The 22,301-nt window shown below is 38.4% G+C and overlaps 1 protein-coding gene across 1 annotated transcript in view; it reads right to left on the bottom strand.

Moving 5' to 3' along the window:
* Positions 1 to 21,857, bottom strand: part of SV2C (synaptic vesicle glycoprotein 2C) — a 90,491-nt gene extending 68,634 nt beyond the window's left edge. The window contains exon 1 of the mRNA XM_058828100.1: positions 21,278 to 21,857. Within this exon, the coding sequence (XP_058684083.1) occupies positions 21,278 to 21,857 (580 nt within the window). The remainder of the gene's footprint in view (positions 1 to 21,277) is intronic.
* Positions 21,858 to 22,301: the final 444 nt, after the last annotated feature.

Genomic DNA, 22,301 nt, shown 5'->3' with positions numbered 1-22,301 from the left:
GTATTTTCTGTCTCTCTTTATTGTAAGAGAATCATAGAATCATAGAATGGTTTGGGTTGTAAGGGACATTAAAGACCATCCATTTCCAAATCCCCTGCCATGGGCAGAGACACTCCTCACCAGACCAGATTTTTTAGACTCCCATCCACCCTGGCCCTGAAAACTTTCAGGGATGGTGCATTCTCAGCTTCTCTGTACAATCTGTTCCAGGGCCTGATTACCTTCATAATGAAGAATTATCTAAACCTGCTGAACATTCTCCAGATTCTGGGCGCTTCTTGTTGGCACTGGCATCAAAATGTAAGGGGTGGGATAGATTGAAGTTCTCATCCCTGTAAACTTTAGTTTAAACCCTTCCTGCATCATGTAAAGGAAGTCCCCTCCCTCTCAACTCCCAAATTTTTTCTTAAGATTATTTTGCCCTGCAGCAATATTCACAATAAGTCATAAAAGTGACAAGTGGTAAAGGAGTACTCTAACTTTGTAAAACAGCTGAACAACCAACCAGCAAATGCAAGTAACCAATGAGATAAGATGATAATTTTATTGTCATCAGATTATCATGAGCATTTCCTTTCCAGCCTTTGTAGCTCTTGTTTATTATGCTATGCCGCTGGTCAGAACATAAAACTCTTGTGGATAACACTAAAATTTTTGCACATCTTTCATAATTTACACATTACATTTTACATAGACTCATGTATGTAAAAATTAAATACCATGTTGTTGGTCAGAACTTGTTCCCTTTTCTCATTGCGTTTAAAGATTGATCACCAAAACATTACTTGTATGGGAGTACATATATGTATATAATGCCAACCCAGCATATGATGCTGAGGGTGGTACTCCCTTTTGGAACATCTACTACCGATCACAAGACTGGCTGCTTTTCTTTTTCTTTTTAGTACAGCACACTCATGCCTCTAAAGAAATCAGTGAATACAGTGGAAGGAACACACTGTTTTGACATCCAGTCTGATCTTCGAACATATTTTTAAATATTTTAAAATATAAAGTCTTTTAATGGTATCTGTATCATATGTCTTGGATTTTCCTCACAAGGTAACATATAATCTAAAACTCTGACAATTTATGGAAAAACACTGAGAAGAGGAAGATGTCAGCTGAAAAGAAACATGCTAAAATAAATAATCTCTTTTATTGCTCTTTTGACAAGTTTTAACAAACCTGTATTTTCTTTCCACAGCAGAAATCTTTTAGCATACTTTTGATGCACAAATGTACATAATACACACTTAAATTCTCTGCAGACAAGGGAACCTGAGTCTGGAATTCTTTTACACTATGCCCACACTTTGTCTACCAGGTGGCTAGATATTTTTAAATGGATGTGCACACAGCATCTTTCAGACTGCTAGAAAGAGTTTAGCCTTATGAAGCAGCTGACCAAGTATACAAATGCTAGTTATGGACAATTTTAACAATGACATAACACTAAGTGCATAACCAGTCACTTCAGTTAAGCAGTACTTTACTCCTTAATTACTTCCATAACTTCACTGCTTGCTGATATCTGTTGTAATTTATAGCCTGGTATCTAAATGATAGACAAAACCTTCTGAGAAATCAGTTTGTAAGTATGTTTAATCAGGAAAAATACAGCAATGGAAGAAAAGTCAGACTTCATTGCAATAGGGAGACTCAGAGGCTATGGGACTCCCTGATTACCTTTTTTGCATTAACACACTTATTATAAACCAGTTATAAAACTAGTATGAAGGTTTTTTTCCTGTTATATTGTTTAGGTAATTTGTCTGAATGAAGAATGCATTTCATACTGCCAGAAAAGGCTCATGTTATAAAAAAACTTTAAAAATAAGAATAAAATACTGTTTATATATTGGAAAAAGCAATTACAAATGTGGTGGTAAGGCAGTTCCATAAGAAGCAAAACAATTTTCATAAGAATTGTAATGTAATCAGTGTTTTATTTACTTGTACTAGGATCTTCCCATATGCTATTGTTTAAAATACAGTAATTTATAGTGAAATACTGCAATGCCTGTAAGTAGCATAATGAATAATAAGAATATAATAATAAGAATATCCAGATTTATCTTTGTTTTAACCCTGATAATACAGTATGTTTGGAGTCTAAAGATGATGCCTTTCAGACATAAACATGTGTTTAATTATAATATGTTAATATTTTTTTTTTGATTGGAAAAGACTTGGAAAATAGTAGCAACCCATGCAGCAACTGTCGAACATAACCTCTAATCAAGTGTTTGCAATGGGAGGTAATTAAGGAAAAACCCTTATCCACTAAGACAACAGGTATAAGAAAGCAGTAATGAATCCAGAATTGACAAAAGAACTCAAATTTTATACAGCCCCTGTCTTTGGATGTCTAAAACCTATATATTAATAGATTCGATTTTCACTTTTTTTTTTTAATATTATGCCATTCATCCCCTCAGATGTACAATGGATGCAATATTCATGTATAAATAACTGCCACAAACTAACACATCTCTGAAATAATTATTTCCTCTTTTCTCTAAATAGTACGGTGGTGAAACAAAAAGCTCTAACAGCATGGTAATGGTAAAATTTTAATGTGTGCGTCTAGGTGGTTAAAGTAAAACACAAATTGTTCAGCCATCTGAAAAAGCTAATAAGTACTGTTTTCCAGCAAACATATGAGAGAGACACCATATTAACAAAAATTAAACTTTTGCATGAGTCTTTGCAAGTTCAAGGCTTCTCAAGCCCTGGATTTCCTTCACCTAAACACTAGCTGCTTCTCACAGTAATCATTTTGTGTCTTAACTTCAGATGCTAAATGACTTCTCTTACCTAATAATATGCAATGTATGCAAATCTCCCAAATGTCACAGCATATCAGGCTCTTTCTCTATTACTACTGTTTAGACTAATCCACTCCTCCTGCCTTCCCTTTCAAGACAACTGCAGACAGGCTTCGAGAGGAAATCTCATGCTCTTCAGAGTAGATGCTTAATTACACACTTGTTTTGAAGTTTTTTGCTCTTTGGCTTATGATACGTTTACAAACAGTCAAGTTTCACTTGTACTGTTAGAATTATTTTTAGCAATCAGGGTAATAGTGTTTATCTGTTTAAATACATGAAAGATATAAAGCTATTTTAAAATGAATGCTGAAGCTCCCCATCTTCAACATAGAAGTTTTTACAGCACCTATCATGCTGCCTTCATTCTTGGGCCTTCAAGAAGGAAACTAGCAGCTCAGTAACTTCTGTGTTTAGTTCTCTAATAGTAATAATTCTAAAGTGACAAGCCTTTGCATGACAGACCATTTTGCTTTTGCATATTTTTTTAGCAGCTTAGTTCACAACACATTCTGGATATCCTTCACAGTCAGTATGAAAAAGGACAACTTTTTCTCCATGATAACTAAAGAAAGACATAAATTCAAAAAAGGAAAAGAATAAATTCCAGTGAGACCACTGGAAAAAGAAAATGCAACCTCATCTCTTCTTAAACTTCTTGAGCAATACAGAAACATTAGTGTTTTCATGAAAAAAAAACTAAAAAAATTTGGTTTAACCAAAGACAAATATTAAAAATTATTTATTTATTTCTAAAATTCTGGTTTTTTAGTATTTACATAAGAAAACAACTCAGTGAAATCCTCTGATGTAGAAGCTACAAAAATATATCCCATATAATTGATAGTTCACTGCAATTGATTTAGAAGAATATAAGAAATAGCCCCTCTGCTCCATCAGTAGGAAAAAATCCCTAACAACCTAAACAAAGAAACAAAAAACCTAACAACCAACCAAACTGAAAAAAAAAAAAGCAAAACCCAAAACCACCCAACCACCAAACCCATGGACCACTTTCAAATATGCCTACAAAACCTCTGATGATATTCAGTCAAATACCAACCCAAAAATTCTACAAAATGAAAAATCAAATTAACTCTATCCAGTGTTTACACAAAATGATCCTGTTCTCAGACAATACTGGTGAGCTTCAATAAAGGATCTCAAACAAAAATCAAGAAAATTGAACTTAAAGCAAAACCAAAAAATCATAGTATCATACTCAGCTGACCGGCATAGACAGGAAAAGAGAAAGTAACTGGACAATTCTTCATGCAAATCTCTTTAGGTTCTTTAAGATAATGAGAAAAAACATTATCAGTGGTACAAACAATTAAAAAATATAAGATTGTAATATTAAGACAGACATTATAATTTGATGAGTGATTTAGTAAAAGAAAAATCGTTGTGAGGTAGCCTATACACAACTATAGTCCTAAAGAGAAAATATCTCACAAACATATAAAAAAAAAATACAGCCTAAAAATTAAAAAAAACATTAAATGGAAGTTAAAAATAACACAAAACTGGGGATTGCCCCCATATTTTTTCCTTTTCAAAAGAATCAAGTCCAAATTCTCCAGACAACTTAACTCAAAAAAGGAAACAGATACAGAAGCCAATATAGTGCCTCCAATATTGTTGAAAAACAACTGAAACTAAGTGAATAGGACTTCTGTCATACTTAGAAAGCAGAAAGAATGTAAAACAAGACAAAATTTGACAATACATCATTTTATTCACCAAAACTTTAGACTCACAAATAACTACAATTTATTTGTCTCGATTTAACATTGAGACTTAATTGAAATCACCTATTGCACAGCAACCCAAACTGATCAGCTTGCTCTTCCAAAGGTCAAAAGGTCAAAGATGTGCCAAGAGCTCCTTTTTCTTGGAAAGAAAGGAGAAGTGACAACTGTTCTATCCTCTCCATTAAATAAAGCAAACAAAATAAAACAAAACCCAAAAACAACAACCCAAAAAACTCAAACCCAAACAAAACCAACAACAAACCCCAAAACAGCCAAAACAAAATAGCTTCTTTTTTTGCTCAGGAACACAACTTGCGCGTCTCAGGAACCTACTCCAGGATGTGTGGATCTGTGGATCCATCCTGAGAGAAGTCACAGACATGAAAACTCATTTCTGGAAATGTTTGATAAAAAATTTCAATTTTCCAGAAATACTGTCCATGTGAAAATCAATGAGTCCACAACAATCATTCATACAAATTTCATTCAGTTATTAGTAGGGTTTTTTTTTTCTGTTTCCTCTGGCATCCTCATATTATATTTATATGCCTAATATGCTTAATTTTGATTAGTTTCCTGTACCTCAGTTGTGAGATTTACAACCTGCAGCGCTTGTGGCATGGAGCTCAATTTAATTCCATCATGAAGCATTTTGCTGCCATATTTCCCCTCCTTGGGCTAATGAGATTCATTTTATTTTAATTATTTAGTGCAAACGAAGGTGATATAGCTCTAGACCTCTACATTATCAGTTCATTTTGAAAAGCATCATATTTTCTTGCTCTATGTTTCTGTATGCTACTCACTTTCCTTATAGTGACATTCACCTTACAATAAAATTTACACCAGCAGGTGTGCTGATACTTTTTTTTTATTGTTAATGAAACAGTACTCAGTTTTGGAGCATTATTTCATTAATAACACACATTCTTTTGTACACAGATATTATTTTAATTGAAACATTGTAATGACAAAAGGAGTAACTGCTTCTGATTATCCTCATATCCAATTTAGATAAATTAATAAATTAATAGGAGAAGATCAGTAGCTGCAGAGATTGTGACAGGTAATAGATTACTTGCTAGGATGAGGAACTTCTTTCACAGCTGCATTTTCTGATAAGGCAGCACTACATTGTCATCATCACTCTACTTTTAAAATGCTATCATGCCAGTAACTTTATTCTTTAAAAAAATGATCTCCTACCAGATGATAGCATAATTTTTATTTATTCCATAACAGATTTATCAGAACAAAATTTGATCAGACTTATTCCATTTCTTCATTGGAATAATTTATAAACTGGATACCACTAGTCACTATTTCATCAAACAGCAGCACACAGCCATTTCATACAGATATTACTTGGCTAGATAAATCAACAGTGCATTATAAAAAAAATACTAATGCACTATTTCTTTGCGACTTCCAGCACAAATAGTCAATCAACATTCAAATTTAACAATATGTAACTGCAAATATCAACAAATACATGATATTTTTCTTCCCATATTAACAATATTTGACAAAATGGTAGCTACCAATGTGCAATATATAGAGCGCAGAAATTAACATAAACTCAGGTAATCCCAGGTAATGACATGAAGCTGTTGACAGATTCCCGAGGTGCTATCATTGAACATACTATTTTCACATTATCTTTTCCTTTGATCCAACAATTCCCTCTGGCACTAGCAAGAAAATCCTAACCGACAAGCTTTGGATAAAACACACCTAGTTAAGCTGTCCTAGCCACCCTAATTCCTGTTTTATCCCACTACAGCTGTGGGAGGTTCCTTTGGATTTTTCTGCTCTCAGATTTAGATGCTAAATTCAATGCACTCTTTGTCCATCTCTGAATTGACCCTGTCATGGTAGAAATTGCTGTGACTTTGAATTTGAAATGCACTTCCATGGCAGTCCTGAGAATCAGAATGATTATAAATGCTGCATGTGCTTGAACAGTGCACAGCACTTTGCAATGAGCTAGGATTAATTAAATTTAAAAGCCAAAAGATGTATTTCACTAAAGCTTTAAGTTGCCCAGGCAGTCATCTATATTAATCATCACATTTCATATCAAAACTGTTCATTTTGGCTACATGTTTTATTGCCTGAATATTAATTTCTTATTCAACTAGTCCTGCTTCTGACCCTAAACAGAGCACAGCCCATGAATATTACTAACTTTTAATTAGTGCTGAATTAAAACAAGAACTCCAAAGCATAAAAACCTACATTAATAACAGATGCATCCAATGCAGTAAACAAAAACAGGTGATACTAAGAATTAATTAACAAAACAGCAATCTCAGTGGTTTCTGTTCAATATTTAAGCTAATCATTGGTTATCTCTTCAATGTTCAATCAGCCATTAAGTCTCTTTTCTGTAACTATATCCCAGTGCAGAAGAAAACTTCTTTCCTCACAAATGGGAGAAAATACCTTCTTTTTATTTTGTTCCATCCATACAGTGCCTGTTACCACCATTGTTCCAATGAACAAGAAGGGTGGGAGAAGAAAAGTTACATTAAAAAAAAAACAATCAAAAAACCCCCAAACACAAACAAAATTAAAGAAAAAGCCCTAGAACCTTACCAAACCTTTTGCTTTCAGAAACAGATATTGAATTAGGCTGAACTTGTTCAGAAACACTTTACCAAAATTAATAAGGTTCTGAAACACACACATTTCCCAGTGTCTGACAAGTTGCCTGGTGTACCTCACCTAGCACAGAGCAGTATGAGAGTGAAACAAAAATCTTCCATCCCACATTTTCTTTCTGCTTTCCAATTTAGAGTCAATGAAACAAATTAAAAAATCCAGTGTCAGAATTAAGAATAATGGATCAGAATAATCTTCTGTTTGCTGCCAATACACCTGCAGGTGCTGGTGAAGCAAAACAGGCTTTTTAATTATGTATTTACCATAGTACCAGGAGGCACTGTTATAATGTGTAAATGGAAAATGTTTTAGATGACTGCATCTATCAGTTTATAATATCCATTTAACATGACTTGCTAGTGGCAACTTCAGAACCAACCTTGAAAATTGCCCTGAATTCTAATGGATTAGGAAAATGCTTGTTCTCTGTGGAAATGAGCAGGTCTGACAAACATCAGAAAAAAGCAATATGGAGCACAATAGAGTCTCATATCACATGGGTTATATTCTTCCATACTTCCTCGAACTGATATAAGATGCTCCACTTCTCACCAGTATAAAGCAAATAATTTCAGTCCAGATAGACTGATATGAAGAAATTTGCAAATAGCCACCTTTTCCAATCACTGAAAATGCAGACCTTCTTTAACATACTATAGTGTAAAGCCACTTTCACTTTACACCATTTTCTTAATTTTTCTACTTTATAGTGGTCCCCCAACTTTCTAAAATCCCCTCAGAAAGCTATATAAAAACACCTTTCTGCCTGTTAAACAGGTTTCTGTGAGTATTTGAAAACACTTTGTCTCTTACATGTTCATCCTGAAGAAAGTTTATTTGTTAAGCAAGAATAACTTGACAAATGCAATGTGTTATCAAAACCTCTTGGTTTCTTTCCCTGTAGCGGGAGCAGACTGATAGATGTAACAAGTCATTGGTTTAGTAGACCAGGGAACAACATTATCTATTTAGCAGTATGGAAATGCCTGTCTAGCAGTGTGAGTAGTAAGTAAAGTTGATCTGAGTGTAAAATCTGAGATTACCTAGTAAAAAAAATTATCTGGAGAACTTCCCTAAGTTACCCATAGTTCTGCTCACATAATAACTCTGTGAGTAACTCCTCCCAGACTTCTGTGGCCTATTAGTAGGATGTGGAACTACAGAATCTTACATTTATATTGTTCCCTTTTATCAAGACTTTTTATAGGGCTGAGAAAGCATTAAAAAAATGAATGACTGTTCTGGCAGTGCCTCTGTATTATTCCTTAATGTAAATATTTATTGTATAATATTTTTTAACCACCACTTTGATTCTGCATCAACTATGAAAGCAGTCATATTCCATACATTTGAAACAATCCTAAACTGATAGCTCAAACAAGTGAAACAAGTGTGTACAGTGAGAATTGATGCACCTATCACTAGGAAAAAATTACATCTGCAGATGAGCAGATTAAAAAGTTATTTTTGTTCCGTATTTTTCAGAACTGACACTCCCTTAAACAAGCCAAAGGTCTGAAATAAGAAGCTATCTCAAATGGTTGCTATCATAACATACATTTTTTTTTTTTCAATTCTTCAACATACTGATAGGGTAAGATAAAAAGACAAGTCAAACTTTGACAGGCTTAAAAATCCTTGATTGATTAAATTCAAGGATTAAATGCATAGGAAGATGTTTACTCAGCTGTGTCAACCAAGCCATTAATTAATGCTTGGTCCATGTCTTAAGGAAGTTCATTAACACTGTCTCTGTGAAAATATTTCTTCTTCTTGACAAGGAACTCATACATTCTCCATTTAATAGCACAGAATTTGATACAAGATGCAAAATTCAAAGCTACACAAAAACCGTGAAAGCTTGCAATTTATACTAAACTCTGCTGCAGAATTAACCAAACAGAGGAACTTGGAAGACAGTGCACCATCATATTTTAAATGTTCAGTTTGGCTAAAACCTCTGTCTGACACATTGATTTAAACAGTGATGTACTGTCAACCAGGGATCCCATGGTAGTTGAGAGAGGGAGGAAAAAGTGAAAGTGACAGCTAAATTAAATGTGTGAAATCAACATGGCCCTCAGGCTTTTCCTTTGGGAAGCATTTCCTTCTTTTGGCCACTTTTGCAGAACTATAAATTTTAGTGACATAAATGGTAAAATTACTGATCTGTGATGGGATAGGTAGAGCCAGAAAATAACCTGTCATGAGCAAAAAAGCAGCCCAAAGATTTTAGATTATTTTAGACAAACTCAATCTCTGAGACAGATTTGAGGAAAACTAAAGCAATAATTATTTACCTTTAATTTTCTATGCAAATAAATGGTATAAAAGGCTGGAGAGTAGAGCCTTGGAAAGGGATAAGGAAGCTGAACATAGGTCAGCAGTGCACTGGCAGCCAGGAGGGTCACCTGTATCCTGGGGACATCAGGCACAGCATCAGCTGGGCAAGGGAGGGGATTGTCCTGCTCTGCTCAGCGCTGGGGCAACCTCACCTCGAGTGCTGGGGGCAGTTCTGGGTGCCACAATAAAAAAAAAAACCTAAAAACAAAAAAACCAAAAAAACCCAAAACACTACTCTAGTAGAAAGTGTCCAAAGCAAGCAATGAAGATGATAAAGGGTCTTGAGGGGAAGTTCTATGAGAAGTGGCTGAAGTAATTTGGTTTGTTCAGCCTGAATGACTCTGAGGGGAGACCTCATTGCAGTCTACATCTTTCTCACAAGGGGAAGCAGAGGAGCAGGCACTGATCTGTCTGGTGACAAGTGACATGACTTGAGGAGGTGGCATGAAGATTTTCCAGAGATTTAGGTTGGATATCAGGAAAATGTTCCTCCCGCACAGGGTGGTTGGGCATGGGGAGAGGCTCCCCAGAATAGTGTTCACAGCATCAAGCCTGACAGAGTTAAAGAGGCATTTGGACAATGTGCTCAGGCTAATGGTGTGATTTTGGGAGATATTCTGAGCAGGACGATGGATTGGACTCAATGATCCTTATGGGTCGTTGCAGTAAAGCTGCATGCAGAAACAACTGGAAAGACGAAAAACTTTTAAAATGGGTCTGTCCACCCTCTAAATACTGGCTTCAATAAGGTGGTTTGGGAACAGCATTGTACTCAGAAACAGAGGGCAGCTATGACCCACCTTAGATAGTGGCTTACAGTGGGAGTCTGCAACAGCTCAGAGGACTGAGTACATTGTATTTCCTTCAGGGTTCAAATCTGTGCTCCCAGCTCCCGTCTTGTGACAGTCCATGATGTTTCATGTGATACAGGTTTACTCCAGGTCATAACAGACAAAATCACATTGCATATTCCCTCCACTGTCTCCTTTTTCGCCTCAGAAAACAAAACCAGACATAACCACCATTTTCACTGGACCCTATATTGTAACAGCTTAGAAATCACAAGGATCTGTCTACTAGTTTTGCTCCCTCAAAAAACTGTGTTTCGAAGGCAAGTGGAAGAAGCACTGCAGTAGGAGGACTTTAATAATGTCATTTGCAAGGCAGCTGAACTGTACCAAAGGTGAACGGCATGCATAATGGCATTTGTATTTCTGGCATCTCCTTCTGAAGGAGTAAGACATTAATCCTACAGACCAATTTTCACCTTGTTCTGGAGTATTTAGAATGCATTTCAATGACTACAGCTCTATTTCTAAGTATTTCTATTGCTGCTAAAGATTTACTACTACTATTAACTAAAAGTGCAACAGACTCTCAGTTATTTCAATGAGATTCCTCACAAGCAAATGTCTGATATGGCTCCAGTAAGTACTCTCTATCTAGATGCTTTTATTGTGAATATATACCAGATAATATATAAGTGCCTAACTGTTTTTGGTATCTGTGCTCTCTTGAATAAAATGGGAACCTTGGCCAAGTGTCCACATTAAAAAAATTAGGTATTAATCTCTTTCCCTATCCCCAAAGTATAAAATCATTTTAAAAAAACTTCAACATGGTTTCCATAATTAAAAAAAGAATTTTCACCTGAAATTTTCAAGAGCCTAAGAGTACATCTGCTAGGTGAACATACAGTAAAAAAGAGAGTAACAGAGCCTGGGTTTCCTTTATTTTATGTCACTTGTGGTGTATTGAGTTATAACAAATACAGTACCATACTCATAACTGGAGCATAACCAGAAGACACTCACCTTCTCCCGCTGTATTTTATGCATTAATGTGAAATAAATCTCTTCCATCTCTAATGACCTGACTAATATTTAACAAAAAAAGACAACAATGTTATACACAGATAACTACTTAAAGCAGTAGAAGGCATTTTACTTACTGCGGTGTAAGAACAGTTCTGTGACAATCTATTAAAATTCAAGCCTCTTAACCAGTAAATAATCCCACTAGGCATGTATATGCATGAATATTTAAAAAATACTCCCGTCAAACTCAGGATGTGCAGCCCTTTATTCACCAACATTTTGTCATATGCTTCCAGGTTTCTGCCAGATCTTAGGAGGAGAAAAAATAATTAAAGCTATATGATTTTGCCTAAATTAATTTAGACACTAGTCTGTGTTTGAAACAGCAAGCCTATGTACAATCCATGAGTTCTAATCCTCCTTTCTTTTAAAAGTTTACTGAAGTGTAAAAGCTGCATATGTGTTTTTGTCATAGGTAGGTGGAAGTATCATATATTTGCAAACAATCAGAAAAATTTTGGTTGGGAGGGACTTTTGAAGAGCTTTATTTTGACATCTGCTAAAATATGGTTGCCTTCAGAGCAAGATTACTTTGCTTCAAGCCTTCAGTCAGCTTCTGAAAATCTCCCAAATATCTGACAGCTTCTCTATGCAGCATTCCCAGCTGCTGACCACCTCAATCTGAACTTTCTTCATCGTACCAGATGATTCCAAATTTCTGATCTTTGTTCTCCTCTGAGAAAAAATTTAATCCACATTCACTATAGTTCCTCTCAGTTTTGTTGCCAAATAGTACAGAGAGATTCACCTCTTCATACTAAACTAGACTGTGAAGGGCCCTTTTGCTTCCTATATGCTGTATATTCGGCTCCTCTTGTCACTTTATTGGGCCTCTGCTAAAATTCCCTGAATTTGTTAATTTCTCCTCTTCAGGTGGCTCCACAAAAGGACAGAGAATCCAACATGTGGGCTCACTGTGTTGAGAACAGAAAATAATCACTCCTGTCTGCTTACTGGTCATTTTTGCCAACAAAACTGCAAGACACTTCTGTCCTAGGTGAACTCGCTTCCTACTAAAAACCACAGATCCTCCTGCAGAGCTATTTGCTGCCCAGCATTTTAGTGACTAGCCTCTACCAGTGGGTTGGGTTATTCTGTTCCAATGGAAGGACTTGTATTCATCATTGATGAGTTTCAAGGAAGGTATTTGTTAAATATAAAGTTTTTGAAAATTATCATTGTAAAACCAGAATCAAATTAAATAGCAAGGATCTGACAGGCCAGTACTTCTTTAAACTAAGAAGTGGAAAAATTCAGAGATCATTAGCAGATCTTAGCAGAGCTTATAAGCATATTGCATCAGCAACCAAACCTCTGGAGGGCACTTCTTCTCCTGTAAAGAGAAAGAACTGTATGGATTAGAATTACACTGGTTATGTTTGGTAGGTTTTTAGACAGAGTAGACAAGGGAAGCACAGTTATTAAAGCAGCTAATGTGCAAATTAGTGATCAATGCAGAATTGGTAGGCTGATGTCTCAGACTGAGAGCTACCTCTGCCCAAAAGACAGTTATGTCAATGATATTCTTCTTTCTTCAAATACTACACAACATTTTATTAATTAATTGAGAAAATAATAGAAAAAAACCCCCTAGATCAAAATGTGAGGTTTCAGAAAATTGTTTTATTTCCAAGGTAAGCTGTTGCTATTCATATTCGCAGTATATGCATTATCAGTCCAGTGATTTACAATACTTGAATTTTTTAGATGGAAGAAAATGCTTGTAGGCTGACTTACCAGCTAAGAATGTCTTCTACATATACAAATTATTTCTAGGTTTGTAACTGTACTGTCCATGAACCTGTATCAAAGTCTTGACTAACACATAGATTAACACAATGGTAAAACAGAACAGAGGAGAAGATTGTTCTCCCTCAAGAGATCATTCAGTCTAAACTTAATACAAAGGATTATATAGGATTTCAAAACAGACCATGGAGATTATTAGAAATCATTGAGGAGCAATTGACCTCTGTAAAGAATATCAATCAGTGAATAAGAGTGACTAATGGTTCACATGCAAAAAAGTAAAAATAAAATATTTAAAAATAATCACTAAATCCCGAGATGTGCAGATTTTTTCTGCTATTGAGGTGGACGGGCCTCTGAACAACCTGATTTAGTTAAAGCTGTCCCTGCATATTGCAGAGGGCTTGGATTGCATGACCTTTTAAAGGTCCCTTCCAATTCAAACTATTCTATGATTCCATGATAAAGTACAAATAAAGGATGGAGGTGTCTTGTCAACCTGAAAACTCAGCTTCTGAGCTTGCTGACATGGTTTTCTAAAGACTTTCCCAGGACAGTAACTGTAAACATAGATATGTGTGCGTTCTTTCTGTTACAAGTCTTGTGATGGGCATCTCTCATGGCCAGTGCAGTGAGAAAGTGTTATCCTGACCACCCAATCCCTGGCTGTGGTCAGAAGCCTATAAATCCTGGGAGGAAAAATAAACTTTCTCTTTCTCTCACCACACCTCGACCTGTGTCCGTGTGGTCTGTTCATCTTCAGCGGTAACATCTGGTGACCTCCTCCATGTCTTGCACGTGATGGTTACAGGGTACTGTCCAGCCTGTGGCTATGGATGGTTTTGGGCTCTCTCCTACGGAGGGCCTGGTTATGGAAATATGGCGTGCGGTGTTTGATCAGAGGGGGAGTGATGTTTCGCATGCTGACTTTCAGCGATTGTGTGAGTATGGGAGAATTGAGGGGGTTTTTCCCTGTGGTTGAGGAGATTTTTTCGAAGTTGGCTTGGGATGCTTTAGGTGATTGCCTGCTCGAGGCTCTGCTGGTCAGTTATGAGCCCCGGCTGGTCTGGCTGCTGGGGATCTGGCAAAGGTGCGGCGCTGTTCTGAGGTTGGGTCCCGAGGTCGGCTCCCCCTGGATCGCCGGGGCCCCTGGCGGGTTGAACGGGTTCGCCACGGGGCCGGTGGGCGTGACCCCGCCTCGGCCCGTGCCCCGGCGGTGTAAGCCTGAGGCGGGGTTGGATCCTTGCCAACGGGCTGTCGAGGGCGCCTTGGAACGTGGGGGCATAACCCTGCCTTGGCCGGCACCCCAGCGGTGGAAGCCCGGGGCGGAGTCTCCTCCTTCGTGTGCCCTCCTGGCACAGACCGATGGGGGGTGCTTGAACGGGGGGCGCCGCTGCCTCTGGGGGATGCTTCAGGGTTGGTCCCATGTCCCTGCTGCAGCTGGGCCGTACCGTACCCCGCGGTGGGGGACGGGATGGGCCTGGGCCCCGCTCCAGCTGCCACGCACACTGTTCCAGTGGAGGAGTGGCCGGCGCCGCTTCTTGGACCTTTCGCCCCTGAAGAAACGCTGTTAGGGGTGATTCCGAGCACTGCACCCCCCCGCACCGGATTTGTGGGGATGGGTGCTGCGAGTGGTGTGGACACCGGGCCGGGTTCTGCCGGCCCCATGCTGCGGGTTTCCCCTCCTGTGAGCCCGCGTTGTTCCCTGGCAGCGGAGAGGGACGGTACTGCTGCTCCGTGGGCTGTGCCTCTACCGGCGCTGGAGGCGGGTCGTGCCGAGCTGGCTCCAGCCCCCCCCCGCCTCGTGCTCCCGGGCATCGCCCGAGCCTGCGGCTGGAGCCGGCCCTCCCCCATCGCCTCCTGCGGCCGTGGCAGACCAAGGTCCTGCACTGGTTACCATTGGCTCCGGTGGTGCTGCCGCGGGGGCGAAGCCGGTGGCCTTGACGGGCCAAGGGTCCCAGGCTGCTGGAGCCTCTTCGGCTGGCCTGTGGACTTTGTCCTCCTGTCAGGTGTCTGTGCAGCTGAGCATATCAGGCATTCCATGTCCTTCTGAATGCTTTGATCCGGTGGGTGAGGCCGTGAGTGCTCTTCTTGTGGCGTGGTTGAATGCCACTGCTCAGGGCATCATTGTTCACCTAGGGGACGTTGATTCGGATTTCCTGGGGTGCATTTCTGCCATGGGTTCCACACTCCTGCCTCCTGTTCCTATCCCTGCGGGACCTGGATTTGCTCACCTTGTGCCTTTTGAGTTTTATGTTCGCAGAACTGAGAACCAGCTGCGGGGAGATGGTGGCTTCGGGTTCCCTGGACCTCGCTGGGTCACTGGACTGCTGTTCTGACAGCCAGGGATCATCCTGAACGGGTCTGCACCCTGTCCATCCGTGGTGAGATGCTGTCAGGGATTAGCTTCTGGGGGTTTTTGACACTGGCATGGACATCATAATTGTCTGGCTTGCTGACGGGCCCCAGAGTGACCCTTGGACCCAATGCTGACACATTCTATGCAAAGAAGAACTTGAGACTGACTCTTTGTTCAGCATTTTCTGTTGTCCTTTCTCATGATAGACTAGTCACCCTGTGTGACTTGATGCAGGAACAGTTGGATCACAGTGATCTGGAGCTTCGACCAGTCCCTGGGACATTCCTGTTTTCAGTATGAAGAAGAAGTCTGGGAAATGGAGGTTATTGCAAGACCTCCAGAAAGTTACTGCTGTGATGGAAAGCATGGGGATGTTGCAGGCTGGCATGCTTTCACCTGCCATGCTTCCTGCTGATTGGCTAGTCCTCATCGTGGATCTGAAGGATTGTTCTTTACAATTCCTTTGCATCCCGATGACAGACCGAAATTTGCCTTTCTGGTGCCAGCTATCATTAATGCTGAGCCCACACAGAGATATCAATGGAGATTTTGCCATAAGGCATGTGAAAATTTTCTGGCATTTGCCAATGATATGGGGCTGCAAGTGACTCCAGAAACAACCTCCTTGAAATTATTTGAGGGTCAAAATAATTTTTGGGACAAACAGTCCCACATCTGGAGGTGACATTATTTTTTTTGCATTCAATGCAAACACTGCATGAATGATGTCCAGATATTAATGTACTTTTACATGGTTGTGTCCCTATATGGGACTGACCACAGCACAACTGTCTCCCTTTTTTGGTCTATTAAAGGGGGACTCTGATTTAAAGTCACCTCTGACACTGACCCCACAGGCACAGTAGATGCTGGAGGAGGTTCTGCGAGCAGTTTCTGCTCATCAAGTTTATTACATTATCCTTTCCATTGATGTCACTGGCTTTTTTCATTGCCACGCCAGATTTGCGTTCCACAGGTATCATTGGCCAATGAAAACACTGGAAATTTCATTGCTACCTGGAAGGATGGATCTCAGTGGCAGGTTTTAGAGAGTCATGAGGTTGGATCAGCCCAATTGATAGAATTACAGGCTGCTGTCATAGCATTCCATAAGTTTTCCCAGGCACCTTACAATTGGGCCATGGAGTCTGCCTTTGTGACCAAATTGAGAGCCATCCACAAGCAGGTGTTGATGTTGGACATTTGTTACATTTATTTTTTGGGGTTTTGTTGTTTTGGGGTTTTTTGGGTTTTTTTGTAATAACGAAAGGGTGAGATATCACCCTGAAATTACAGCCTTCTGATTGTATGGAGTATTGTATTTTCCTATTATTTATCCTTTTGATTGTTTATAATGTTGCTAGTTTCTTTGTTCATTTTTCTTTTTTCTTTTCTTTTTGTTAAACCAAAAAGGGTGAGATGTCGCCCTGAAAACTCAGCTTCTGAGCTTGCTGACATGGTTTTCTAATGACTTTCCCAGGACAGTAACTATAAACATAGATATGTGTACATTCTTTCTGTTACACGTCTTGTGATGGGCATCTCTCATGGCCAGTGCAGTGAGAAAGTGTTATCCTGACCATCCAATCCCTGGCCGTGGTCAGAAGCCTATAAGTCCTGGGAGGAAAAATAAACTCTCTTCTTTTCACCACACTTTGACCTGTATCTGTGTAATCTATTCATCTTCAGCGGCAACAGTGTCTGTCTGAAAAAGACAGCTGATGCCTCATGACCAGCTGAGCAGGAGTCATGTATGCACTGCTGACAGTGGTGACAGCAGTGCAGCTGGTCCTGCACACACAAGGGAGAGCCCTTACAGGTCCTGTGGGAGAAACAGTGACAGGATGGTCAGAAGCGTGGCATCCTGAACAGATACATCTGGGAAAGACTAGCTTTGCCTAGCTTAGGAAAAACAATGTTCCTGTATTTTGGAGACAAAGATGCTGAGGAAAGAAAAGGCCATCATGAAAAACATTACATTACATTAAGAAACAACCCCAAAAAACCCACAAAAAATAACAACAAAAAACCCAACAAAAACGAACAAACAAAAAATCCAACAAAAACCCTCCCAAAAATGAACAAAAAACCAAAGAACTCTACAAAACAAATACAAAAAAGCAAACACAAAACAACAAAAAAAAAACCACCACAATAAAACTTAAGAACAATCTGAATGCATTGACCAATCTGAATGCAAAGACACAGAAAAACTGGGTAGAAAAGTATACCCAAATTAGAGCCCAGAGAATTAACCTAAAATCAGTCTGTTTCTGACTGTTAAAACCAAAGAGATAAGATGCAATCAGGAAAAGAGTTAAAATAACATCTTTAGGCCTCAGCCTAGAACCTGTCTCATGAAGGTACAGTCTTGCCTCTGTAATGTGTGCCAGAACCGAGAGGCCAGTGTGAGCCCACTTATATGCAGGAGCTAACAAGTATAGCCAAGTTATATACAGCAGTATATATATATATATATATACTTCTCTCTCATGCTTAGTGACATGCCACTATAATCTTGGATAATTTATGCCCTTTCCTTAAGTAGACCACTTACTTGAGATGAAAAAAGTATTGGCTTTTTATTTAATTCAAAAAATGCCTTGAAGCTGGTTCATGACATCAGCACACTCATTATGTGATTTTATATGCTCTGAGACATTGCTGGTGATCAATAAACAGTAATCTCAGTAATCATGCAAGGGCCAATATGGAAGGATTTTGGGAAATTTTCCTTGTGAAAGTGAATTTTTTAAAAAAATAAAAAATGCAACAAGAAGGCTCAATAAATATCATCACATGTTTTTAATTAGCTCAAGTTCCCTAGTAAACTGTCATGGCATGATATATGAGAAATCAGTATTTACAACAAAAATCAATGAATGCTTTTCCAAAGACAAATTAAAATGTTATTATTGTGTATCTTGACAGTCTAGAAAATTGTCTGACAAATAAGTATTGTGTATGTGTACTGATTTTAACTTATAACTCTTAGCATTAGTCCTTCTAACATTAGAATCCTCTGGATTATGGAATTCCAATCATAAAAAAAGAATTATGCCTGTCTGGAAGACCCCATTTAGGTTGTAATTATAAGCTGAAATCACAAGTGCAAAGTAATTGAAATGCACGGCTGTGAGGGCCCAGCTATGACAATATAAAAATGCTTTCACTAAGCATTCACTGCTACAATGAATATTTTGTATCAGTGGAATTAAGGTTATGCTGTCTACAAGCAGTATATCTGCTCCGTTTATAAGCCATATTTACATTGGTGTACTGGTGACTTGCAGCTTATGATATATTTCTAGTAACTATGGGCAAGAAATATATTTTTTAGTGAAACTCTTGATTAAATAGTCACGTGTTACAATGCCTTCAATACATGCTGGGAAAGAAATTGCTGATCTCCATTCTTTCCTGCTTTTGTATGCTCATCTTATAGTACATAATTATTTGTTTGTTAATGCCACAACAGAGAGGCTAGTTTTATATTATCGCAAAAGGAAGATACATTACAATTTCTATATTTTGGGAATGAGGATATATTACTTGCACAGCTGAGTTTTCCAGAGCTGTTACCTTAATTTTGCCAACAAGCATCATTTATACACACACACGCACACACTTGTAACTGTGAGGTAACAGCTTCCATACTGAATTTAGTTAAACTTACAGAGTTATTCCAGTACATCTGAAGACAGCATCATAAGAACTCTAATGACAGGGAGATCCTCAGCCTTCTTGACATGGGTCAGACCCCAACAGGATATGAATACTCATGGCCCCTAATACTGTGTGGAAAATACTCCCCATTCCCAATTCCAAACACCTCCATACTGCTTAATGCAGTTGTTTAGAAATAATATTATTTGTAGAAAATACAATTTAATATGAATCGCAGAGATTTGGGGATTACCCTTATAATTCATCATCATGAAGAACAAAGACAACTTTGATTGTTTCATTTGTTGAGAAGGGCGCATGGGGTAAAACAAGCAGATTTATCACTAATTTAAAAATGGGAGTGAGATATTTTCTTTTCTAACAGTATAACAATTATAAAAATTGCAAAAATTATAAAAAGTGAGGTGTAGATTTTAAAGATATCACCAACTGCCAAGGACTAGATGAGAAAAGTCATGTCAAAAAAGCAAGTTGGGCATTCGTTACTTTTCTAAGATGCATTGAATGACATGATCTGCACTGACTTATTGACATTCATCTAGTGATACAGGTTTGCATTGTTTTTGCTTCTCATCTTTCTTTAAGAAGTAGACTTGAAAGATCACGGGTCCAAGCATGACACATACAATTTTGGCATTTCATGTAAACAAGCAGTACAAAACGGATTATATGCATTCATCCTCTTTAACCATTAAAATTTTTGTAATTCATTTCCATCCATTTTAAGTTTAATCCCTGTGCTGTATATATAAGCAAAGTAGTTCTAATAACAAATGATTAAATGGCAAAGAATAACACAAGGAACACAGTCACCTGAGAACTCCTCACCTGTTTCCCCTTATGCTCCTGTCACCAGGAGGGAGGCTTAGAGCTGTAACTGGGGGAGACTGCAGTCCACAGTATTGAAACCCCCAGAGCCAAACTGCTGGTATCAATATGTCAGGAGACTGAGCAAAGCTAAAATGAGATCTGTTGCTATATAACCATGTGCTGCAAAGAAGGAGGGTACAAGCAGAACATCTACTAGAAAACAAAAGATTCTAAATTTCATATAAGAAGTCCTCCTTTTCCGTGATAGTCTTCAGACCCAAGCCACTCATCTATACATATACATTCCATTTCCTGCTCTGTCCCAATTTTCCAGGCTCCTGCCTCCCCTCTTCCTTGGGGAACCATTTCTAGAACTTTTCTCCACAGACCTGCCCCATGAGAACCTTGTTTTACCTGCTGTGCCCAGGCATGTCCAGGGAAGAAAGCATGGGCCTGATTGCAGTGCTGCTGCTCTCACCAAACCACAGAAGTCTTCCTCAGACTGCCTGTTCCCACACCACAGGAGGAAACAGGCAAGGTGATGAGACACAGCTCATCCCCATCAACAGAATGGACACAAAAAGCACATCCCAGACTCTTGTTCATTCTTCTGTCACCCTGACCCTAAGTAAACAGTATTCTTTTTGAGTGGCTAGAGAACAGTCATTGCTATAAGACTACAGAGACAAAAAGAGGAAAAGGCTATAATAGATAGCATTTTCACTGTATTTTTTTTTTAATTTTCCAGACTGAATTTCACCTCACCATTGCAAAGGTTCATATGTGAAAGTGTTGCCATATAACTGTATCATCTGCTCTTTATTACACCTATATCATTTCAGCAGGACTCCAATTCTCCATCTGTTTCCTGGTTTTGTGGTTTTGCTTTTCCTGAGATTAGTTAATTTGGACATCTACTCTTGTATATAAGAACAAAATTTGTCTCTCTCTTTATTAAGTTTTACAGTGCATTTTTTCTTTTTAGTGATTTATTTATTGGCTAAGAAAAAAGTAATCTAAAAAACAAAATTGCAAAATTAAATTATGAATACAGTTAATTTTAATTTAAATAATTGTATTTATATTCAAGATGAACCTATTTTTAGATAAGCTTCTGTGTTGACGAATACTTATTTAGTGTTATTTTATTTAATGTAAGCAAAACTTTTAATAGCAAAAAGACAGAATGAAGACTTTACTTACCAAGCCATCCTGATCCAGAATTTGGTATACACATATCTGTTTCAGCACTGGGCAACACAAATCCAACCACAAACACTTCAACCCCATCAGCCATTAGGGCCATTCCTAACACAAAGAAGAGGGCCCACTGGAAACGACCATGGCCACATTCTTGTATTATCAATTCATATTGCTGTGCTAGCTCTTCTTCATCAGCTTTCCTCTCAGTTTCCAGTTCATGACGATCCTTGTATTCATCACGCATGGACTGACCTAAGGCCACCATGTCATCCTTACCCTGCCCCATGCTGGGGATTCCCTGATACTCCCCTTCATAAATTTCATCATCTTCATCATGTCCTTCAGTTGCTTCACTTGATCCTTCATCATCATTAGCTTCTACAGCATAATTTCCTCCTTGGCCATAGTAATCATCATCATCTTCCTCATCCTGGAATCTATTGTAGGACCTCTGTGTGTAGCCATCCTGGGCTTTGTCAACAGCTTTATTCACTTTTTTCACTGCTTGCCTCTTCACCTCTTTGGCAATATCTTTGGCCCCTTTCACTAGTGAAGTCCTGTCTTTGTATGTGTCCTCCATTCTGTATCAAAGGACTGCTGTTAAGCTGCAAAGGCACCTGCCAAATATTGTTTGGAATGTCTATTGTGTGTCGGACATCAGTGGAGAAAGCCCGGGGATAAGTGAAGCTGTAATATTCAACCTGTAAAATACAAGAGAAAAAACTTATACTTCACTATTTTTAGATGCCCTTTCACACTGATAAAGACTCATCCCAATCTTTATTCAAGCAATGGACATTAGAATGCAGGGCTTTGAATATAAAAGCCTGTATTTTCTTCAGAGATACAAATACCACAGGTTATAAGGAAAACATGTTGAAGATAAATTTAATATCTCTATCAATCTTCAGAATTCAATTTTTTACTCTCTAGTGTTAGATACCAGGTTTTACTATGAAAGAAACCAAGCAATTCCATGCATCATCCATCATATTCACTCTGCAGTGTCCTTTCCTGTTTGAAC

This window comes from Poecile atricapillus, chromosome Z (assembly GCF_030490865.1).
Source record: "Poecile atricapillus isolate bPoeAtr1 chromosome Z, bPoeAtr1.hap1, whole genome shotgun sequence".
In the NCBI taxonomy this organism is placed as follows: Eukaryota; Metazoa; Chordata; class Aves; order Passeriformes; family Paridae; genus Poecile; species Poecile atricapillus.
The sequence above is the reverse complement of the archived record's forward strand: the minus strand, read 5'-3'. Positions and strand labels throughout refer to the sequence as shown.